The sequence below is a fragment of the Cucurbita pepo genome, unplaced genomic scaffold, assembly GCF_002806865.2.
Source record: "Cucurbita pepo subsp. pepo cultivar mu-cu-16 unplaced genomic scaffold, ASM280686v2 Cp4.1_scaffold000102, whole genome shotgun sequence".
Taxonomy (NCBI): domain Eukaryota; kingdom Viridiplantae; phylum Streptophyta; class Magnoliopsida; order Cucurbitales; family Cucurbitaceae; genus Cucurbita; species Cucurbita pepo.
The window spans coordinates 478,936-503,273 of record NW_019646432.1 but is presented as its reverse complement, the minus strand read 5'-3'; the positions used below and the strand labels follow the sequence as shown (position 1 = coordinate 503,273).

Below are 24,338 nucleotides of genomic sequence, written 5' to 3'. Positions count from 1 at the left end.
AGACAATACCCGCTAGTAATGAATGAGTTTGAGTTGTTATTAACTTCTTCCAAACCTTATTTAAAGTCTCCATCTCTGGTCCCCAAACCCCATTACGAAGTCTGTTCTTCTCCCAACCTTCCCAAACTACATTCAAGGGAGAGGTGGCTAACCACAATGTGTGGAAGGACATCCTTTTAAAATGCTTTCAATATGGCTCCAGTCTTATGCTATAACACTCCCCACGACAACAATGCTTGTGTTTTAAGGAAGCTTTCAGACGATGGTAGGAAGGTGGGCAAAGGTGAGAGAAGCAATTGTTCCTAGAGGAATGGATTTCATAAACTCCATAACAGCAATCCCATTATTCATAGTAACATACATATATTCTCTATGCAAACAAACACAGAGAATCACTTTAAAAAGTTCAACAGATTTGCTAAGATAAAGTACCTCCCTCCCTTATACTATCAATTACATTACTGCCCAACTCTGCCTCCAGCACAATGTGTTGAGACACAGAGTCTAAATTCGCTTGAACACTACAATCATAATAACTATGATTGCCAACCCCGTAATAGATAATCCCAAATTCATTTCAGGGGTCGAACTTTGGGCGTTCCCTTTATGATCTGATTCAGAACCACTCCCTGCAGGTGAAGATCCATACCAGTTTGGAACAAAATTTGGTATTTTAGTAGCCACTTCAACAGCTGAATTTTTCAGGTCTCTGAGCTTTTCCACACAGCCGGAACCAAATTTGCGAGCCTTCATGGTTATGCTTTCTTTATGATCTGATCCATCAGCACTCTCCATAGCTGCAGATCCATGCAAGAACCCTGGAAGATGACTTGGTATATTACTCACCATTTTAATTACGAAATCTTTCATATTCCTCAGCTTTTTAACCACGCGTGCTCCTGATTCCCCCTCTTGGGTAACATCTCCTTCATCCTCGGTACCAGAACCTTAATGAAATTTAACTTCATCAAGTTTTGCAGCAGAAATAACATAGTTTCAGCCCCAAAAAACTAAATTGGATTCAAAAGAAATGAACATTTTGATTACTCGTTTTGTATGTCTGGATGAGTTCCTTGACATCAGAATTCTCAAGCACAGCGTTGAATACATTTTGGTCACAGGCGACGGCGGAAACAATATTCTGGAGAACAAATGGAACGATAATAGATCCATTGAACCTCAGTGCCGTGGTAATTAATCAAAATTAATGCGTTAAAATTAATTACCTGGATTTTAGAGCTACAGCGCAGCAAACGGAATGCTTCGCGAACATGTTCACGCCCTGTATTCCTGGCATCGTTCTCCATGATTACACCAAATCCGTTATCCACCGTCTCATTGTTCAGAGACAGAGCAATTCCCGGTATCAATGAGGTATCTGATTCAAAGTATTTAGGCGACGACAGACACATCCTGGAAATTNGTAAATCTTACAATTATTGTTTTTCTTTTTGTTTTTGTGTTACTTTCTTGCATAAGGATGGGTTGAGGAAATGACAAAAATCGTGTAACGGAAAATGAAGTATGCAATCAAATAAATTGGCAATAGAATGAGATGGAGTTTTGGCGGATCTTACGCATCCAAGACCTCCTTCAACTCAGCGGTGGCTTCCTTAGCTTCTTCAAAACTAGGAGCGCCTCCGAATACGAGTCTAGGGAGTGGCTCTCCGGCCTCCATGACTAGGTCGTTGTCCTCGGCGACGATAGGGTTGGGAGAGAGGGGCGAGGAGGAGGAAGTGAGAGCAGAAAATGAAGCAGAGGATGCATAGCAGTGTTCCGGCGATTGAAGGGGCGGAGTTCTTTGAAAACGGCGTCTGAGAACTCCGACTTCGGCTGCGACCATAGACGCGCCTCTGGCAAGTCCGGTTAGCATGATTACGGAGAGTGATGAGGCGAAAGCGTGAACTGAAGTGTGTATTCCCTTTCAAACCCTAATGACTGTTGAAGTGAAGCGATGACAATGGAGACTTATGAAAGGGAAGACAGACTCGAGACCGGAATATAACAACTTCACGACTAAGTTATTACCCTTAGTCTTAGTCTTTATTTATTATTATTATTTTCTTTTCTATTTTTTTTATTATGCTTTTCCTTGTTCTTTATTCTGTGGGACCTACACCTCATTCCCTTCTCATTCCTCATATAGATTGCATTGATACAAATTTTTGGTTGAGTTGTTAATTTTTTTTTTTTTTTAATTAATTATTTAAAAAATCTAATAATTAAACACACCAAGTTGGTTAAGATGAGCCGAATGCGAAAAAAGTTATCATTGGTCGATATTTTACAAAGACTTGTCAGGGTTAGAAAGAAAGGGAACAAGCATACTTGGATAGCGCACTACAATGGAGAGTTGTATGTTGGGTTCGAAAAGGATAAATTACTTCTGAAAAGGAATCTAATTCTCTCCCAATTAGTTGGACCATAGGTGTGATTATTTACTTCACGGGCCAAGTCTTTGGTTCAAGTCCAAGTCAGCCCAGCTGCCAAACAACTTTTATTGGAGAGGAAGTCAACCACTTAGTGTTTTTATTTTTCAAAATTTTGAACTCTACAACTCATCTACTACTTACCCTATGTAAAAATAATAATAAATAATAAAAAAAAGAAAGGGAATTTAATCTCACGAAATCCAAAATAATAAAATTTCTAATATGGTGAAGTGTCTCCATATAGATTGAAACGAATTTTGAGGGGCGAAGTCAAGCCAATTTTGAAAATAATATAGAAATTCAGTTAAGATCAACAAGTAAGTGGCTCTATTTGCAGTCTGGTTGGAAAAATTGTTTTATGTAGAATGACGTATGCCCAATGGCCTTGCACGTGTCATATGTGTGTTTGATGTGATGTTATGATTGTGTCTTTATAAGATAAGCTAAATGATACGATGGTATTAATGAAATGTTAAGTTATGTTAGGATAAGCTATATAATGTATATGTATGAGATGTCCTCATGCACTATAATATATTATGACATGTTATGATATGTTTTGAAAGAAAGGAAAGCTACCTCATGCCATGATTTGAAAGTCATATTGTGAATGAAATTATTTATAAAAGTTTATTCGTGCATATTACTAAATGTGATATGTGTGGAAAGAATGGAGTTGTCTTGCATAATTTGTTAAGCCACCATAAAATGTATGGAGACCTTATGCATATTCTTATGCATATTTGTATGTTCATGTGCATTGCATATTTTCCCTTATGATGAGTACAGATGTGTACACTACGAGACAAAAATGACCATCATGCATAGCTTACATGTAACGCCCTAATTTTCTAAACCTAATTAGTGACGTCATCCATGCATACATAATTCATTACGTGTAAGCTCATCATAAATAACCTTAGACAAACACAACAAGTCTTTCATAGAGGTTCATAAATTCAAAAACAAACCTATCTCCAAAAATAAAACATTCAATAACTGAATTCAAAATAAATCTAAATAAAACATCCTAAAAATATTCCCTCTCCAACTTTCATGGTGTCCTCAGCTCCGCCGTCAACTGTACATTGGGCCTTGTCTTTACTTGAAAAATGTAGGTAGCACGTGGCTTTAGTATTTTATGAAATACTCAGTAAGTCACCCCACTATTGGAGTTAGAAATGCAAACACATGCAACATATGAGCGGGACCTAACTTTTCATAAGCTTTACATAGCCTTGGGCGCTTTTCTATTCCGGGTAGGGTTGGGTGTGTGGTACTCCTTCACATACAACTCATGTACGAGTACATAGGCCCACCAGGCGGGCTCGTATACATACCCCCTGGGCTGGACTTTGTCGGGCACACGTGTTAGACGTCGCCGGACACCACAAAACAGAAAAGGGCCCGCATGATATCATGGCGAACATAAATATCTTAATTCATTCTTTCGTATCATAAAGGGGAAGAATCTCGATGCACGTGACATACATATATGCATGAGGTCCCTTAACATATCTAACATGACATTACATAAGCATCGCAACATCGCATATACGCTTTTTACATTACATGGCATCTCACATGACTTACATTACATGACATATTACATAACATGAAACTACAGTCCAATTGCATAAGCATCTCATGACATGACTCGATAATACTACGTATATCTATGACATCGATCAACATTTTCATGGCGTATATTACTAACATATCATTCATAACTTCACATAACATAAACAGTCAACAGTCAACATAATCCATTACGTTTCATAGCATAAACAGTCACATAATTCATATATCATATAGTCATATCACATAATAAAACATGGTGCATGCAGGGGTCACAGGGTACGCACCATCATACAACACGTAGTAAACTAACTCCAATAGCAAGGTCACTTACCTCGATGGCCTTGGCCAAAGTCACTCACAACAAGCTAATCCCAATGGTTAAATGTCCTATAATAACCACATAAAAACTTAGGAACCTTTCATAACATGCCATAGCTAAATCTTATGCTATTTATCAAAATAAACTCCTAATCCAATTTGTCTTTGACAGTTAGGAACCATACTAACCTCAGATGGTAAAACTAAGGGCAGAATGGCTTCGGAAGGGCCGAAAACTTGGAATCGATATATTATAGTGATATCGAGCCGCCAAGCAAAGCTGCCGAGCCGACCAACTAAGCTGACAAGCTGAGCCACGGGATTTGACGGAGCCGAGCAGCTGTACATGTCAAGCCGAGCCGAGAGCACGCGTGCGAAGCCAAGACCAAGGCTGCAACGCGTGTCCGTATTAGGCCGAAACGCACAGGCCTACGTTCGTCCGTGGGCCGGTTCAGAGGCTGAAACCCGATCCGACTCTATGTCTTCTTCGCCCAAACCCTCACGAAAACCCTAATATGATGTGCCCCCGCTGCCGACGACACAATCCCTTCCGATTTTGATGACGGTCACGTGGCGTCCTCCTCCTTCGCTTCCGACGGTTTGCCCCCTTTGACGCAGCGATTCCGACGTCGACGCTAACTTCCACTCAACTCTTCCTCCAAAAGAGTAACACAATTGATTTCGAGAACTCGCCGAACAAGAAACTACCCAGTGAACCAACTCACACGTTTTTCCGGCTCACACTCTCGATTTTTCCCGTACTCTTAAATACCCTCGAAAATAGAAATAAGTTTGGAGAGCAAAAGTTGTTTTTAAGGAAGGAGAAAGTTGAATATAGGAATATAAAAGGTTTTCATAACATTTTCATTAAGGTAATAACTCTTTGTTGAAAACTGCACATTTTCCCGAGAATAAATGCATAACATAATATCTTGTCATTTATAGAAAAAAAATAAAATCTTAATCAAATAACGCAAAAATGAAAAATTTTGAATCGTTACATTAGAGGAGGTAGCCCGACCAACAGGTCGAGGGGGTGTGCGATCCTGCGTAGTGGACCCATGCTCACACGTGTGAGTCATGTGTAGAGAAATACTACACATCTAATTTGTCGGAATTGGAGAGCCACCTAAGAGAAAACACAGTTTTAAATCATAGGTCCGGTCATTGTACATGTGTTTGCATAACCCGACCTCAATAGTTGGGTCACTTTCAGAGTATTTCTTAAAATACTTATTCTTATAATTCAAGTAAAAACAAGACACTTTGTACGAATGTTATCACGTTGAAGATCGTGAAACTTGTGCTAGAATAGATGAATTATTTATATTTAATAGGACTTTTAATGCAATTTTAATACCAACGTTTAAATTCATAAGATGGTTTTATAAATATTATTATAGTATCTTTCATAAATATTATTTCATAAAAATTTGTTCCTCTCCCTTTGGAATAATTCACAATAATGATAAGAATAAATTGAAAATGTAGGAAGTGAGCCCTTGAAGCTTGAAAGAATCCGAATAAACACCAACAGCTTAACGACAAATACTTGGAATTTATTTTATATTTATTGGGAGTCCTTTATTTACTTTTCCATCCCCAAATTGCTCCCTCCATTTTCAAATTATTGATTCAATTCATATTCCCCAACAAAAGCAACCTACCAATACAATCATTCTCAATCATTAAATACAACAAAAACGAGAAATTCTCTTTCTCATTAATTTTTTTTAAATATAATTATTATGTATTTATATTTTTAATAATTGTTGCCAACAAGGGGGTAATTATTATTATCTAATATTCAAATCAAAACAAATCCAAATCCCATTAATCAAGGATTATTGGATAATAAAATTAAAAATAAACAAATAAATAAAACCACATATTCCCAATAAAGCCTACGTTCCCGCAAAATCAACCCGTGAAGAGAGGCTTTTTTTTTTAATCCTTTTTTTTTTTAAATAAAAGAAATAATAATCCCTAACTCTCAAAATTGATTTATAAATTCATAATAATAATAATAACCAAACTTATGTGTTTTTTAATACTATTATGAATAATTATGTTGTTGGCCGTGTAACTATTTTTATTTTAAAATAAATTTTTTGAATTATGCATAGAAATTGGATAACAGCTGAATTTAAAAAAAAAAAAAAAAAATTAGGTTTTAATAAATTTGGGATGCAATCAGATAGTTTATTACATAAATAAAAATGAGATGGAAGTGATAAAATGTAAGAAATGGAGATCAGAGGTCAAGCTTGAAGGGAACTCCAGTGGCCGGAAGCCAAGTATGGCCGGCGATGAGTCTCCGGACGGTGAACTTAGAGGCCACATTTCGGGTTGTAATGGCATGAAAACCAGGCCATCTGACTCGAAGCCGGGTGGAGGCTCTGGGCCCAAAGTTACGATACTCCCCATAATACAACGTATCTTGAGCAAATCTAGTACCTTGCCACGCCAACCAACCCATTGGGCTCACCAAGCTATCAATATAGCTTCTCATGATGACGGTCCGCGAGTACTTCTTCCAGGGCCGCCCCAAGTACGTCTTCACAGACCCAATCATGGGCTGCAAATCAGCCGCCGCCCGTATTTGCGAGTTGTGGATCGAGATTCCGCTGTTCTGAAATGGGTCCTCTCGGCCCTGCGCGGTGATCACGTTCACTTGCCCCTTTAAAGGCCTTCGCACGTAAATCAAGCAGTTTTGTAGAACCACTGCCGCGTTCCCAAAAATGAAGTCGATTGTACCGTATACGTAGCATTGCTTGTAGAATTGTCTCTGTGACAGCACCATGAGTGTGTCTTGGTAGCCCTCGAAGCTGCACCGATGGAACACCGATAGGTCCGATGATGACCGTAGTGCCACTGCTTGCCCCATTCTTGGTCCGGCTGTGTTCACAAACCTTATGCCTCGAGCCATGAACCCTGGACCTTGGATACCTAATGTCAAAAATATTTAGTACTAACTTATAATTTACCATATATGTCATATTTAACCGCATACCTGCGGTTGCAGAATTGAAGGTGGTGAAGCCGGCAGCGACGCTTCTTCCGCTTGTAATCACGGTAAATCTAATCCCATCTCCGACCAGCATTATATTCGCATTATCATTCCCAACTTCAATGTTTTCTTTATAAACCCCACGCTTTATGTAAATTACAAAGCGGCTTCTCCCACGCCTTCTCGCGGCGGCGTTGATTGCCGCCTGAACCGTCCTAAATTTGCCAGACCCATCTTTCGCCACCACCAAATGAGCTCTAACCCTCGCCGACTGCAACAATTTCCGATCACCAGTGGAAAGCCATGTGGGAAACCCATTTTGATATTCCTCTGTTCCCGTTGTTCTGCTTTTAGTCTCTTCCTCTAAGAATCTCCCATTAATGGCCAAACAATTGCTAATCATCTTGGAAACATTCTGACATTTGATGGGAGTAATAAAATCCGTGACATTGAGATCCGCCGCGCCGGAGCTGCACATATCGATGTTAGTGAGAGCAGAACTGAGCCAAGTTTGCGCATCGAAATCCGTACAATGCCGGAGGCGAGTACCAGCGTCGAGACATTGGATAGTACGGTTTAATTGAAAAACGGTATCGTTATAGAGGTTGAAGCAATCGGTCCAAGCGGCTCTCTGGCGAGTGGTTTTACAGGTGGGACCGAATCGGGACACGTAATTTTGAGCCTTGGCGGCTCCTTCCAACGTGGTTTTGATCGCCAATTTCCTAAACTGGAGTCGATTTTGGGGTGGAGATTTGAGGGGTGACATGAAGAAAATGCAAACCTTAGGATGCGGCGTCGTATTGCACCATTTGTTGATGGTGTTGGCACTGGTTTTTGTGAGTGAAGAAGAGGAATTAGAAAGAAGAGCGAAAAGGGCTATGGAGAAAAATGCGATTTGGATGTGAGGAGCCATTAATTCCGGCGAATTCGAGGTCTGGTAAGATATTTTGGATTGGAAGGAAGGAAGATGGAATGATGATAATGACAGGAAACAGAAGATGGGATTCTTCTTCTTCTTCTTCTTCTTCTTCTTCTTCTTCTTCTTCTTCTTCTTCTTCTTCATCTTCTTCTTATTGTTCGAATTGTTTTTTAAGACGAAAAAGAATTAATTATTTTTGCGTAGCATTTCAACTGACAATGTATGTCAGAAAGTGGTGGGAGCAGGTTTGAGAAACAAGGAAATNTTTTTTTTTTTTTTTTTTTTTTTTTTTTTTTTTTTTTTTTTTTTTTTTTTTTTTTTTTTTTTTTAGGATTTTATTTTATTGTTTTAATTATGATATGATTTATATAAGAATACCAACCCATCTATGCTCCATCAATGCTCTCTCTTTTCAAGTTTGTTACCTTCCAAGTCACTCTAATACCTTATATACTAACTCTCCAAATTAATTAACAGATTATTATTATTTGTTTAACCAAACTTTGAGTATTAAAAAAACACAAATACTTTTATCCCTAATTTTTCTTAGATTAAAAATAATTGTCCGATTCAAATATTTGTTAAATGTAATTGCTCAACGCTACTGTAGTTGCCCATTTTATGAATAACTAAATATTCGATTACAAATATTTCTTTTTATGAGTAATTTTTCTTAGGTTAAATAAATAAAAATAATTAGGGGNTACCACAAATAAATTATATTAAATGAAATATACTTAAAAATCTTATATCATTATACTAATTTATTAATAAAAATATTATACCTTAAATTTTAATTTCATTTTNTATTTATAATTAATTTTTAAAATAATTTTATTAAAACCATTTGAGAATAATTATTAATATTATAGTTAAACAAACTTAATGCATATTATTTATAGTATTAATGAAGGAAAATAATATAGTATATTTATTAACGAAGGAAAATCAAATTAAAATTTAAGGTATAATATTTTTATTAATAAATTAGTATAATGATATAAGATTTTTAAGTATATTTCATTTAATATAATTTATTTGTGGTAAACTAAATATTTATAATTAAAATTTTATATAATTTTATTAAAATCATTTATTTAAGAATAATTATTAAGATTATTATCAAATAAATTTTAAAATTTTAAAAATTATATTTAATTATAAACATAATTTTCTATATTTAATTATCTAAAAATTAAATAATATAATAAAATTATTAAAAATTCTAATAATATTTTTCTAGGCAGATATTCAATTCTCGTACAACTTTTTACCGGCATCATAGACAAAACCTTGAACCGAACTTGAAATAAACAATTATTTTTTGAAATCCTTAAACAATACTAAAAATTTGGATGACTTTAATAATGGCACTTTTGAAGTACCCTTCCTTACAATTCATACATTTATCATGACAAAATATTAAGAAACGTAGACTTCCTTCTCAAACAAACTTATTATTTTAGCTTTTAATAAAACTATTTGATTCAAAATTAAATTATTTAAGATGGTATTAAAAAAAAAATAATAATAATAGAAACTTAAGCTTTGATTTATGAATTTAATAACTTTTTAAGTCAAGTTGGTTTTCGTAGCATTTAAGATAAACAAACTCTTAATTTAAATAAACTAACCAAATCTATCAAAACTATCCAAATACTTTATCATTCATTATTATCTTAATATAAGCAGATTGGATCTCTAAGTTTTGTGGAATTAAATTCAATTAAATTAAAATGTGGGACACCCATGTGATACATTTTAAAATATACTTCCAATTTTAATTTTTATTTTTTTTTTAGTCTACGTATTTTTAATAAATCTAAATTTAATCATTTTAAATCAAATTTATCCATTTTTATTAAATAATAATCATAATAATTTTCGCACCTAAATATATTTTTATAATTCATAAAAAATGTTAATGGTAATGTTTTAAGATTTATTGAAGGTAAAATGAATAATTTGAATATTTAAATATATATTTAACAAAGATCATGAATATAATATTGGCTATGCTTGAAGATGAAGTATTGATTAATATATGAATAGGGTTCCACTTATTATTTGATAATTATTCAACAAGTTATCAGATGCCTTTCACATTTGGCTTACTATAGAATTATTTGAGCAACTACGTCATCATCATAACAAGGTGTCGTCATAGCATTATATATATAGAGTTAAAATACGATATCTTGGGCCACAATTTAAGCTACTTGAATCACTTATCAAACTATATAAAAAAATAATGGACTGTAACGGTCGAGAATTGAAATTTTAAAATGTTTAGAACACCTAATAATTTTATTAATCAGTGTAGAAGTTGATTAATTATTTGATGTTATAGTTTAATTTTTTAATGTTTCCATGTGAAGAAAGAATATAATTTAGAGAGGAAATATAAAATATTAAACTGTTCAGACTAATTTTGACCTAAGAGGTAGAGTTGATGGGATAATAAATGAAAGACCTAATCTTTTAAGAAATAATTGAAGATTTGTCCAAGTTTGCCTTTTGAAATCTTGATCCATTGTGTATTATTATGAGTATTATGTAATAATAACGTTATTATGTTTCAATGTTATGAGTATTACAATGAAAACACCTTGGTTTTAATAAGCATTGTTTAGTTCTAAACTTAAACAAGTAATAGCGTCTTTTATCCATATACCCGTAACGACATACACAAACTCAAATCAAGGACTAACACAACATTTTTTTATTGAATATGTAATAACCAAAAACAAATAAATAAAAGTTGTTCCACATCGATTAAGTTAATGATCCTGTTGGGAGGGAGTCCCACGTTGACTAATTTAGGGAATGATCTTGAGTTTATAAGTAAAGAATACATCTCCATTGGTATTACGTCTTTTGGAGAAACCCAAAACAAAGCCATGAGAGTTTATGTTCAAAGTGGACAATATCATACCATGGAGATCCGTGATTCCTAACCTGGTATCAAAGTCATGCCCTTAACTTAGCCATGTTATACTTTGTTCGAGGGGAGGAGGAATACTATAGGAATACATATAGTACTAAATTCGCCCAACCAAGTCAATGGCTCCACTATCGATTTGGTTGGACGAATTATATTATGTATGATGATGTGTGCCCGTGGCCCCTGCTCATGTCATATATGTTATGGTGTGGTGTGGTATGCTATGTAATGCCACATTTTACTACGATAAGCTATCTATTTTGTGGTCATTCTATGTTGTATAAAGTTGTTGTGGAAACATTAATCTATGATACATAAACCTCAATACACCCTGCAATGAAAGCTAAGCTATGTATGAAACAATATATAGGAATTATGTATGCGTAATTCACAAACTTACTATGTTATAGATGAATAGGTCTTGCATCATACATAAAGCCCGGATTATAAATTGTGGGGACCTCTCTATTATGACGAGTACGGACGCGTATCATGACTTATGATTTACAATGTTATGTTCACCATGATGTTATGTGGAGCCTTTTCCTTAGTGGTGTTCGGTATAGAGACCGTTAGCGAGTGCTAGCCAGACGAGTCAGGTCAAGGGGGTGTGGGAGTATGTTTGGTGAGCCCATACTTACACGCGTAGGTAATGTGTAGAGACAAAGTACTACACATCCAACCTTAGTCAGACTGGAAAGCTACCTAAGACTATGTTAATATGAAATGTTAAAACGATAAGTTTCACCATGTTGCATGTGTTTGCATTTTCTAACCTCAATAGTGGGGTTACCTAACGAGAATTTCTTAAAACTCTTATATTTCAAGTAAATGTAAGGCACTTATATATCGATGACGACGACATCACAATGAAGGTCATGGAATCAGTGTTAGGGTAGCTGAATTTATGTCGTTTTATATTTTTTAAGTTAGATAAAAGATTGTTTTATTTAGATTTCAAGTTATTTATTTTTCGTTATTTTGTTTTAAGAATTTTATTTCAAACGAAAATACATGATGTCATAAATGATGTCATAAGAACCTTTTAAATTAAAGAGGTTTCCACCTTTACAATCATGCAATGTATGTGATATCGACTTTATTTTTAACAGAAAAGTTGAGTCGTCGCGGGTTATATAAAATATATTAACTCGTTATTAAATCAGTCTTGTTTTACTCTAGAATTTGCTCAATCAATTAAAATGCAGCTGCTATGTAAGTCAGCTGCTATGATATGCAAGTCAGCTGCTAGATATGCAAGTCAGCTGCTATGTGGGGTGGGATTAAATACGCCACCCACAAGCGCCACATGTCGCCTACTATTCGTCCACACATTGACCCAAAATTTCCTTTTTTATTTTCAAATAACATGCGGCCACGTGTCAGCTTTCGGGTGGTTCGTATTGTGCCACGTCATGGACAATTCAGCCTGTTGAATGCCACGGCATACAAAATCCGACCTTAGAGCATCGCATACATGATCCTCATAATTAATCTCCATTTTTTTGAGCACGAAAAAGAAAAACGTTGAGTAGATATGCATTTACAACAGCTTCAAACTTATAAATAATTTCATATTTAACTTCGGTGGAAAGGAAACTATGCTTGAAGGTGACTGACTTTAGTCCATGATGAACCTAACATATCATTAGTACGACCAACGCTCCTCTCCGCTATGCATAATGCATTCCACATGTCTAGGTTTCACGATTTTTTTCCGACATGGATATGCAGTAGATTACGAACACTCGTTGATAAGGAGGGTCTGAATTATGTGGCAGGATTTTCAAACGGAGGAAGTTACATGGGAATGAGAGGTCGATATGATGGAGGAATACCTTTTGTTATTCCAAATGTAAGATATTTTTAAGGCGTAACGACCCTAGATTTCCACTAATCTAAAGTGGTTACTGTCATCTTAACCTAAGCTCTTATGTGGAATTTAACTATTGTAACATCATCGTTAAATTATAATTTCATCTTAAAAGCATAATATCATCATTAAAACACTGTTATGGTCTTATGTGTTCGAAAATATAATTAAAAACATGATGAATAATTTAAAACATGATATGCATAACGACCTATTCTAACCTAAATCTAAGAATTTAAAAATGCTACTAGCCTATGCACGTGTCATAGTCTCTTATGCAATGTCGTCGTTAGCCGTACAGAGACGTCTTGCCATTACTTGAAAATGATGTAGCACACGGCCTGAGTATTTCGAGAAATACTCAGTAATTAACCCCACTATTGGAGCCGTAAAAATGCAAACACATGCAAGATATGCTCTAGGGACCTATTGTTAAAGACATCATAGGGGTAGCCTCTAGTCCGAACTAATGTGGATGTGTAGTACTTCCCTACACACGACCAACACGTGCAAGCGTGAATCCCCAGGCGATTCGCACCCCCTGAACCCATCACAGTCAAGCTAGCTGTTCGTAACGACGCCTGGAGATCAATAGACTCTTGAGTGTCATGCGTGACATGATCACCATCATCATCATAGTGTTCGTGTCCGTACTCATCCTTATATTACGAAAAGTAATATATGTGCATTAGTCCTCCTACTTTCTTCATCATTAACATTAACTAGGGTTTTGTACTAGGAAAATCATCATCATAATGCAATATGACATTCAAAATATACTTCTCATCTTAATATGGAAAATAACGTCGTATTAAGGAAATACCATCATCCTACGTGTCAAACTCGCATGCGTTGTCATTATCATACAATGTCATCATATAATGCATCATAATCATTGTAAATGTGAATGTTTGCTGAATCACCACACCTAAATGGGGGTGAGAGTTCTCTTATTTATAATCATTTTCAGGATACAAAAATATGGTAAATTACAAGTAATAAAAGGAAAGAATAATAAATGAATGCAATATATTTGCCTTTAATAAGAGGGCAAATATGGTAACCCGTAATGTAAGGAAAATATCTAGATATTTGCCTTATAGTGAACGGTCAACTATCCTTAACACCCCCCCGCAAGCTGAGCGTCGGATTTGAACGAACGTAAAGCTTGGATCTGAAAAATTCAAAGAGAGGTCGAGAAATACTCTTTGTGAAGATGTCAGTAACTTGGAGATGAGAGGGTACATATTGTGTGCGAAGTTTGCCAACGATAACAAGTTCTCGAAGGAAATGATAATCTAGTTCAACATGTTTGGCCCGCTTGTGAGAAACGGGATTAGAGCTCAAAAAAATAGCACTTTTGTTGTCACATAAGAGTAAGGGCTGCTGTGAAATAGGGACCTTGAGGTCATGCAAAAGATGCGTAACCCAAAGAAGTTCAGCAGCGGTTGTGGCAAGAGCACGATACTCAGATTCACAGCTGGAGCGTGAGACAGTAGGTTGCTTTTTGGCACTCCAAGAAACCAGATTGTTACCAAGATAAATAGAATAGCCGGATGTAGAACGACGAGTATCGGGACAACCAGCCCAGTCAGCATCCGAATAAGCGACTAGCATACTAGGAACAGTGGATGGACGAAAGGTAAGACCAAAGTAGAGTGTTCCTTTGACATAGCGAAGAATACGTTTGACAGCAAGAAAGTGATCTGCAGTAGGGGCATGCAAGAATTGACTGACAGAATTGACAGCATAGGCAATATCTGGACGCGTAATAGTCAAGTACTGAAGGGCGCCAACAAGAGATCTGTAGAGAGTAGGATCAGAGAAAGGAGAACCATCAGCAGTCAGGTGTTGAGAAACAACCATGGGAGTGTGAACTGGTTTGCTATCGAGCAACTGAGCACGAGTAAGAATATCTCGAGCATATTTTAACTGACTAATAAAGAGACCATCAGGAGTGGGTGAAGCTTCAAGACCAAGAAAGTAACTGAGAGAACCCAAATCTTTGGTAGCAAACTCAGAATGAAGCTTGCGAGTAAAGCTGTCAATAAGAGATGAGTTGTTGCCGGTAACAATAATGTCATCAACATAAAGAAGCAAATAGATAATATTAGATTGCTGATGAAAGACAAAAAGGGACGTGTCAGCGCGACTGCAAGAAAACCCAAGTGTGAGAAGAAATGAGCTAAAACGCTGAAACCAAGCACGAGGAGCTTGCTTTAAACCATAGAGGGCTTTCTTTAATAGACAAACATGAGTGGGAAATCGAGGATCAATATACCCAGGAGGTTGTTCCATATGAACACGTTCAATAAGAGTTCCATTGAGAAAAGCATTCTTGACATCAAGTTGTCGAAGAGGCCATTTATTTGTGACTGCAATAGAAAGCACAACACGGACAGTGGTAGCTTTGACAACCGGACTGAAAGTGTCAGTGTAGTCAAGACCAGGAACCTGAGTATAACCTTTGGCAACAAGACGAGCCTTGAAACGCTCGACAGATCCATCAGGCAAATATTTAATACGAAACACCCATTTAGAGCCCACGATGTTGGTGTTGGCAGGGCGAGGAACCAAAGTCCAAGTATCATTTTGTTGTAATGCTCGAATTTCTTCATCCATGGCAGCCACCCAAGCAGGATTCTTAGCCGCAGATTTGAATCCTTTTGGCTCAGTGGATGCAAGAAGAGCAGAAAGAAGTCCAGATGAGCCCAAAATACCAAGATTTGCTGGATGACGAGTCTTGAATATACCAGCTTTGGCTCGTGTGATCATAGGATGAGTGCCCAAAGAAGAGAAATCAACAGGAGGTTCAATAGAGGTCGAATTAGAAGTCGAGGGTGGCAAAGTGGAACCTGCAAGAGAAGTATCAACCTGCACAGACTCATCTACAAGGTCAGAACAAATATCACACGGGGATGAACTGGATCGAGGAGTTTGCGGTGATGAAGTGGTAGGGGGGGATGAATCAATATGATGAAAATGTGGTTCTAAGAAATTTGAAATAGGAATAGAGGAAAGAGGTTGGGTCTGGGAGCTAGGGATAGCAGGAAAGTGGGTTTCATCAAATTGAGCATGACAGGTGATATATAGCTTAGTGGTGGCCGGATCAAGACAGCGGAACCCTTTATGAGCAGGACTATAACCCAAAAAAATACAAGGAATGCTGCGGGGAGAAAGCTTGTTAGGCATATAATCACGCAAATAAGGATAAACACGACAACCAAAGGGATGAAAATTGTCATAATGTGGAGTGTAGCCATAAAGGAGTTCAAAGGGTGACTTACCTCCAAGAAGTGGAGTAGGCAACCGGTTGATAATATAAGCTGCAGTGCTGAAGGCGTCAACCCAAAAACGAGAAGAAAGATGAGAGTGAAAGAGAAGGGCCAAGCCAGTCTCAGTCACATGACGATGTTTTCTCTCAGCACGACCATTTTGAGCAGGTGTATATGGACAAGAGAGTTGATGGTGGATGCCAGAATTACGTAAATGAGTTTTGAAACAAGTACTAGTAAATTCGGTACCACCATCGCTTTGAAATACCTTGATACGAGAAGAATATTGATTTTCCACAAATTTTTGAAATTGAAGAAAAATATCAAAAAAATCAGATTTAAATTTTAAAGGGTAAAACCAAGTGAATCGAGAATAATCATCAATAAAAATAACATAATAAAGGAAACCCGAATTTGATTTGACGGGAGAAGGACCCCAAAGATCACAATGAATAAGATCTAACACATGAGACGACCTACGTTCATTGCGGGAATAAGGCAATCGATGACTTTTCGCAAGCTGACAAGTATTACATAATGATGGAGAAGGCAATAAAGACGTAAGAGAAAGATGACCTTTTCTATTTAAAAAAGAAATAACAGAATGATTCACATGACCTAGACGAGCATGCCATAAATCATATGAAGCACGTAAAGATTTGTTTCTAAGGGCTGAAATAAAAGCAGAGTTGCCGCGCTCCAGCACATATAGCCCTCCATCTCTTTTACCGGTTGCCACCACCCTTCCTGTTTGACGATTCTGGATAGTAATAAGATTATTAGTAAATGTAACGGAGAGAGGAAAATCAGACGTTAATTTACTTATGGAAAGAAGATTTTTAGTGAGGTGAGGGACAACCAAGACATCTAACAAGTGAATATTTGGAACAGGAGAAAGAGTACCGGTGTGGGTAATGGGTAGGGATGCACCGTTTCCTACAATCACAGAGTCCTTACCCGTGTAATTTTTAGACTGATCCAAAATAGATGGGTCGGCAGTCATATGGGCCGAAGCTCCAGTGTCCAGAAACCAATCAGCAGTATCGGGTCCAGCAATAGAACATGACGTGTTAAAGGCTTCAGCAAGGTGAGCATGAGAAGAATCAGGTCGAACATACCGTTGGTTGCAGCGGTCAGCATAATGGCCCTCTTTGCGGCATATTTGGCAGTGAGGTGGTCGACGACCTTGACTTGAGTGGGTTCGTCCTCGATTAAAAGAGTTGTTTTTGTGAGAATAAGAACGACCTCGCTGGTTGGTAAAGGAAGCAGGGTGGCTTCCATGGGTGCGACCACGATTAGTGACTGTGAATGCTGTAGGAGTGGAGTTAGAGGACTCAAGGGAGAGCTGAAACAACTCAAAACTTTCAGCTTTAGAGACTAAATCTGCAAAACAGGGGATAGAGGTGAGAGCCATCTGAGCAGTAGAAAAAGCTGAAAATTCGGTGCCGAGTCCACGAAGGAACCAGTGCACTTTATCAATGTCCTCGACCGGTCTGCCGATGGCATGAAGTTGGTCACAAATTTTTTTGAAGGCACGGGCATACTCAGCAACAGGTTTGGTGCCACGTTTCATCAACTGCAAGTCATCCTTGAGTCTCAGTTCACGAGCTTTCGACTGATGGCTGAACGTAGTTTCCAACGCAAGCCAAACATCACGTGCAGTAGAGAGACCAACGACAACAGCCATGGCTTCCTCAGTGAGAGAGGAGAGCAGGAGACAGAGAAGTCGTTGATCGGCTGCTCTCCATGCCAAATATTTGGGGTTGAGTGTTGAAGAGGTTTCTGGTTCAAAGCGAGGTGGTGGAACCATAGTTCCATCGACATAGCCCAGCATGTCTTGACTCTCAAGGAGAGGGAGAAGTTGGCTTTTCCAAAGAAGATAATTGGAGGAAGAAAGTTTGATGGTGATCATATGGATTAGAGTATTGAAAGGAAGAAGATGATAAGAAGATTCGGAAGCCATAGAGAAGAAAGGATCAGGTTGTTAAACCGAAAGGGCTCTGATACCATGTGAATGTTTGCTGAATCACCACACCTAAATGGGGGTGAGAGTTCTCTTATTTATAATCATTTTCAGGATACAGAAATATGGTAAATTACAAATAATATGGAAATAGTAATAAAAGGAAAGAATAATAAATTAATGCAATATATTTGCCTTTAATAAGAGGGCAAATATGGTAACCCGTAATGTAAGGCAAATATCTAGATATTTGCCTTATAGTGAACAGTCAACTATCCTTAATAGTAAATATCATAAAACATCATCATATAAATCATTCACGTTATTATATGTCATACATCATAAGTCATCATCAAGCATCATACGTGTAAAGCATAAATGACACGTGCAAGAGCCACTAAGCACCTATAGTCATACAACAAACAATGGTCCAGTCTATTCTATAGTAAAGCCACTTACTTGGTTGGCCTTAACTGTAGTTTCCCTAAATTTGAGTATGTGAATCTTTCATTCCTCGAAGTTGCTCCAAATGTCGTAGGAAGTTGTTTCCTAATAGGTTGTCCATTTCGTTTCATTAGTATTTCACAATTCTAATATAGTTTAACTTGAATTAGGGCATCATACTAACCTTAATTACCTTAATTAAGGGTCAAAATTAGTCTCAAATGGAAAATGATATATTTTCCCTCTACCGATCCGAGGAGCCAATTTTCGAGCTGCAGAGCCGAGTGAGCCAAGTAGAGTCGTTTAAGCCGCCGGAGCCGAGGGATTGTCTGGCTGCAGGCGCGACACGTGTCACCGTGGGAGAGGAATGCGTCATGATCTACTTCTCGGGTCAAGGCCTGGGTTCGGGTTGTTGATTTGGGTGTGCTGGTCGCAATACTAGACTGGTCGCAGGCGTGGGCAGAAGCGATGGAGTTGGGTCTCGGGTATGGGCTTCTGTGTTCTTTTGACTGCAGGTACTCTCGAGTGTTGGCTGTAGACGCGTGCGTTAGACAGAGGGAGTTGGATCTAGGCTGAAGCGTATGTTGGACTTCGGGCTGCAAATACGGGTATTGGGCGAGGGTGCAGGCTTGGGTAGCTCGGTCGACAGTTTGTATATCTGATCTTTCTTCGCCTGTATTCTTCGATACGTCACATGTACGTATATATGTCTTGTACGAAAAGTATGAAAATATGATGTTAATTGTAAGTCGAGCGTGTGCAATGAAGTTCGAATACATATATATATATATGATTAGTCGTGTGATTCTTCCTATTTTAGTCTAGTGTTTTGAAACCCTTTTCTAGAATATTTACTTTTGGTAAGAAAAAAATATAACGTTTAAGTTTGGAGATAAAATTTTATAATTTATAATTTTAATTTTTTCATTTATTGGAATCCAAATTGATGAAAGTAAGTTAGTGTTTTTGGGCTTTTTTGTTTCTGTCTATTATAATTGATTTACTTATGAAGAGAACTCATGATAGAGGCTTGCTCATCCACAGAACAAGGAGAAGAAAAAAAAGGAGGAGATGGTAATTTGTCCGTTCATGAAAATAACTTAGTTCACCTTCAACCTCACTACAATATAAAATAATATATTTTTCAAAGATGCTCGTGAAGTATAAGTCGAAGAGGAACTTGTGATGTTATCAAGAAAAGAAGCACCATAAATAATAAATCAATTGTCTCACCACCTCTCTCGCTATCTATCTTTATTTCTCTGTTTATGAAGTATGAATACATAGTTTTGCCTTATTTATTTTAGAATGCAAATGTTAATATTGTAATTAGGTTCGTGTGTTACTTAGGAATGTTTTCTACCTTATAAAATATATAAGATATATATAATCGGTGGTGCGATTCTTTCTTTTGATTCTAGTTTAGTGTTTTCAAATACTTTTCTAGAATATGTACAGTAAAAAAAGACACATGAAAAAATATGTTAGAGTTTGAAGATAAAATTTATAATTTATGATTTTAATCTTNGTGTTTTTTTTTTTTTTTTTTTTATCCATTATCTTTGATTTACTTATGCAAAAAAATCAAACAAAGAGGCTTGCACATCCGATGGAAGAGAACAAAGGCGTAAGGCATTGTTGAGGTAGTTAGTATTTTTCTTTGTTATTAGTTAGTTTGTTAGTTACCTATTCTTGTTATTAATTTTGATGGATTTCTCCTAAAAGGGATTGTACCCTATCAATAATAAATGATCATTTTTGGTATCTTTGCAAAGTCATTGAAATTTACAGTTAACATTTGATATCAGAGCGGGTTAGGATCCAAGACAAGAGTGATCCAAGAGAGTGATCCAAGAGTGATCCAAGAGAGTGATCCAAGAGTGATCTAAGAGTGTGATCCAAGAGAGTGATCCAAGAAAAAAGATGAGCAACGACAAAATACTCTCCAAGATTCCACAGTTTGATGGTCACTATGACCATTGGAGTGAACTCATGGAAAACCTCTTGCATGCCAAGGGTTTGTGGAGTCTAGTGGAGGAGGGTTACACCGAACCGACAGAGGGAATCAAAATGACTGCAGCGCAGAAAAGGAATCTTGATGAGTTCAAGATGAAGGATCATCAAGTGAAGCACTACCTGTTCCAAGCAATTGATCGGGTTGTGTTTGAACAGATCTTGAATCGTAAAACATCCAAGAACATTTGGGATTCGATGAAGAAAAAGTTTGGAGGCAACGAAAGAGTGAAGCGATCTCTTCTCTAAACTTTAAGAAGAGACTTTGAGGTTCTTGAAATGAAGAACGAAGAGAACATTGATGATTATTTTGGAAGAGTAATGGCTATCTCCAATAAGATGAGAAGCAACGGAGAAGACATGTCAGATTCGAAGATTGTTGAGAAAATACTTCAAACTCTGACGGACAAATTCACATATGTGGTGGTAGCCATCGAGGAGTCAAAAGACACAAGAAAGATGACGATTGACGAACTGCAAAGCTCTCTGTCTGTACATGAAAAGAAATTCAAGAAGATCAGTCATGAAGAAGGTGATCAAGCTTTCAATGTTAGAGGCAGAGGCAAAGGATCATACAGAGGTCGAGGCAGGGGCAGAGGACGCTCATTCAACAAAGCAACACTCGAGTGTTACAACTGCCACCAACTTCGACATTTCCAATATGAATGTCCAATTAGGTACAATGGAGCACATTTTGTAGAGATCGAAGAAAAGGATGAAGTTATTCTCATGACATATGTGGAGCTTCAAGGCACTAAAAGAAGAGATGTGTGGTTCGTGGATTCTGGGTGTTCAAACCATATGTGTGGAGAAAGAAGTATGTTCTCAAGCTTGGATACTAGCTTCACACATAATGTCAAGCTTGGGAACAATCACAAACTAATGGTTGGTGGGAAAGGAGCAGTGAAAATAATACTTAAGGGAATAAGCTATGTGATCAATGATGTGTATTATATTCCGGAACTAAAGAACAACCTGNGAACGAAGAGAACATTGATGATTATTTTGGAAGAGTAATGGCTATCTCCAATAAGATGAGAAGCAACGGAGAAGACATGTCAGATTCGAAGATTGTTGAGAAAATACTTCAAACTCTGACGGACAAATTCACATATGTGGTGGTAGCCATCGAGGAGTCAAAAGACACAAGAAAGATGACGATTGACGAACTGCAAAGCTCTCTGTCTGTACATGAAAAGAAATTCAAGAAGATCAGTCATGAAGAAGGTGATCAAGCTTTCAATGTTAGAGGCAGAGGCAANAAAGCGTTTGTAGAAAAGCAAACTGGATTGTTCATCAAATGTCTACGGACAAATAGAGGAGGAGAATACAATTCAATTGCATTCAAAAAAATTTGTAAAGCGCATGGAATCAAAAGACAGCTGACCACCGCCTTCACGCCTCAGCAAAATGGCGTTGTTGAACGTAAAAACCGTACAATCATGAACATGGTGAGAGCAGCGTTATTAGAAAAGGAGGTACCAAAAATTTTCTGGCCAGATGCTGTGCAATGGGTGAATCACATTCTTAACAGATCTTCTCCACTCATTGTAAAAGATATGACTCCGGAAGAGACATGGAGTGAAAGAAAGCCATCAGTCGAACACTTTATGATTTTTGGATTTATCAGATATGTTCATATCCCTGATGTTAAAAGAAGCAAGCTCGGTGAANATCTGTGAGGCGTGTGTCAAAGGGAAACACCACCGTGTTCCATGTTTGAAGCAGAGCAAGTGGAGAGCCACTGAAAGATTACAGTTTATCCACTCTGATCTCTGTGGTCCAATCAACGCACCATCAAACAGTCAAATAAAGTACTTTATAAGCTTTATTGATGATTTCTCGAGAAAAACATGGATATATTTTGTGCTAGATAAATCAGAAGCATTTCATCAGTTCAAGACATTCAAAGCGTTTGTAGAAAAGCAAACTGGATTGTTCATCAAATGTCTACGGACAAATAGAGGAGGAGAATACAATTCAATTGCATTCAAAAAAATTTGTAAAGCGCATGGAATCAAAAGACAGCTGACCACCGCCTTCACGCCTCAGCAAAATGGCGTTGTTGAACGTAAAAACCGTACAATCATGAACATGGTGAGAGCAGCGTTATTAGAAAAGGAGGTACCAAAAATTTTCTGGCCAGATGCTGTGCAATGGGTGAATCACATTCTTAACAGATCTTCTCCACTCATTGTAAAAGATATGACTCCGGAAGAGACATGGAGTGAAAGAAAGCCATCAGTCGAACACTTTATGATTTTTGGATTTATCAGATATGTTCATATCCCTGATGTTAAAAGAAGCAAGCTCGGTGAAAAAAGCGTGAAGTGTGTTCTGTTAGGTTTCAGCAGTGAATCCAAGGCCTTTAAGATGTTCGATCCAGTGGAGAAAAAGGTTCACACCAGTCGAGATGTGATATTTGAGGAAGATAAGAAGTGGAATTGGGAAGATGTTGGTTATCTTGGTGAAGAAAGCATTGAACTTGAGTGGGAAAATGATTATGAAAATGTTGAGAATGCAGAGGAAGCGGAAGAAGCAGAAGAATACACTGCTGACGTTTCTTCACCAAATGATCCACCAACTAGAGAAACAGCAGTAATAACGGGTAGGGTGAGAAAACCACCAATCTGGTTTGCAGATTATATCACAGGAGAAGGGCTATCAGATACAGAGGAAGAAGCAAACATGGCTAGAGTTGAGATTGAAACTCTAGATTTCATGGCCATATCAGATCCAACAAGTTTTCAAGAAGCCGTAGGACATCAGAAATGGAAACAAGCAATGGATGCTGAGATACAGTCCATCGAACAGAACCACACGTGGTCGCTGACTACACTTCCTGTTGGAGCCAAGGCTATTGGGGTTAAGTGGATCTACAAGACCAAATTAAATGATTTGGAGAGGTAGACAAGTACAAAGCTCGGCTGGTTGTAAAAGGGTATGCTCAAGAGTACGGACTAGATTACACAGAGGCATTCGCACCAGTGGCTCAAATGGGTACAGTAAGGATGACCATTGCTGTAGCAGCACAAAAAGGATGGGGAATCTATCAGCTTGATGTCAAATCTGCTTTTCTACATGGTGAGCTGAAGGAAGATGTATTTGTTGAACAACCACAAGGTTATGAAGTAGCAGGAAAGAAGGACATGGTTTATAAGTTGCAAAAGGCTCTCTACGGACTAAAACAAGCGCCTAGAGCTTGGTTCAGTCGCATTGAGGCTTATATCGTCAAGGAAGGTTTTGTAAGCGGCTCTAGTGAACAAACATTATTCACCAAACAGAAGGGAGGGAAGATGAGATATTTTCTTGGCATTGAAGTGATGCAGAAGGCTGACGACATCTTTATATGTCAAAGAAAATATGTTGCTGAGTTGATCGAGAGGTTTGGGATGCAAAATTACAACTCTGTTTGTAATCCAATAGTCCCTGGACAGCAAATTGGCCGAGATGAATATGGTGTGAAGGTCAATTCAACACTATATAAGCAAATGGTGGGTAGCTTAATGTATCTCACAGCCACACGACCTGACTTGATGTTTGTGGTAAGTCTTATTAGTCGCTTT

The 24,338-nt window shown here is 37.4% G+C and overlaps 2 protein-coding genes across 3 annotated transcripts; both read right to left on the bottom strand.

The window, feature by feature from the left end:
* Window positions 1–289: 289 nt before the first annotated feature.
* LOC111783835 lies at window positions 290–2,021 on the bottom strand. The gene is made up of 4 exons (XM_023664682.1): window positions 1,578–2,021; window positions 1,227–1,413; window positions 1,048–1,141; window positions 290–947 (listed from the first exon to the last, which is right to left on the bottom strand). The coding sequence occupies exons 1-4, from the start codon at window positions 1,871–1,873 to the stop codon at window positions 505–507; spliced, it is 1,020 nt and encodes a 339-aa protein (XP_023520450.1). The 5' UTR covers window positions 1,874–2,021; the 3' UTR covers window positions 290–504.
* A 4,498-nt stretch (window positions 2,022–6,519) lies between these two features.
* LOC111783828 (probable pectinesterase/pectinesterase inhibitor 59) lies at window positions 6,520–8,420 on the bottom strand. 2 transcript variants are annotated; one of them, XM_023664674.1, is made up of 2 exons: window positions 7,345–8,420; window positions 6,520–7,280 (listed from the first exon to the last, which is right to left on the bottom strand). In XM_023664674.1, the coding sequence occupies exons 1-2, from the start codon at window positions 8,402–8,404 to the stop codon at window positions 6,586–6,588; spliced, it is 1,755 nt and encodes a 584-aa protein (XP_023520442.1). In that variant the 5' UTR covers window positions 8,405–8,420; the 3' UTR covers window positions 6,520–6,585. The 2 variants fall into 2 exon arrangements, with proteins under 2 accessions (XP_023520442.1, XP_023520443.1); XM_023664675.1 differs by having other exon boundaries at window positions 6,520–7,265.
* Between the last annotated feature and the right edge of the window lie 15,918 nt (window positions 8,421–24,338).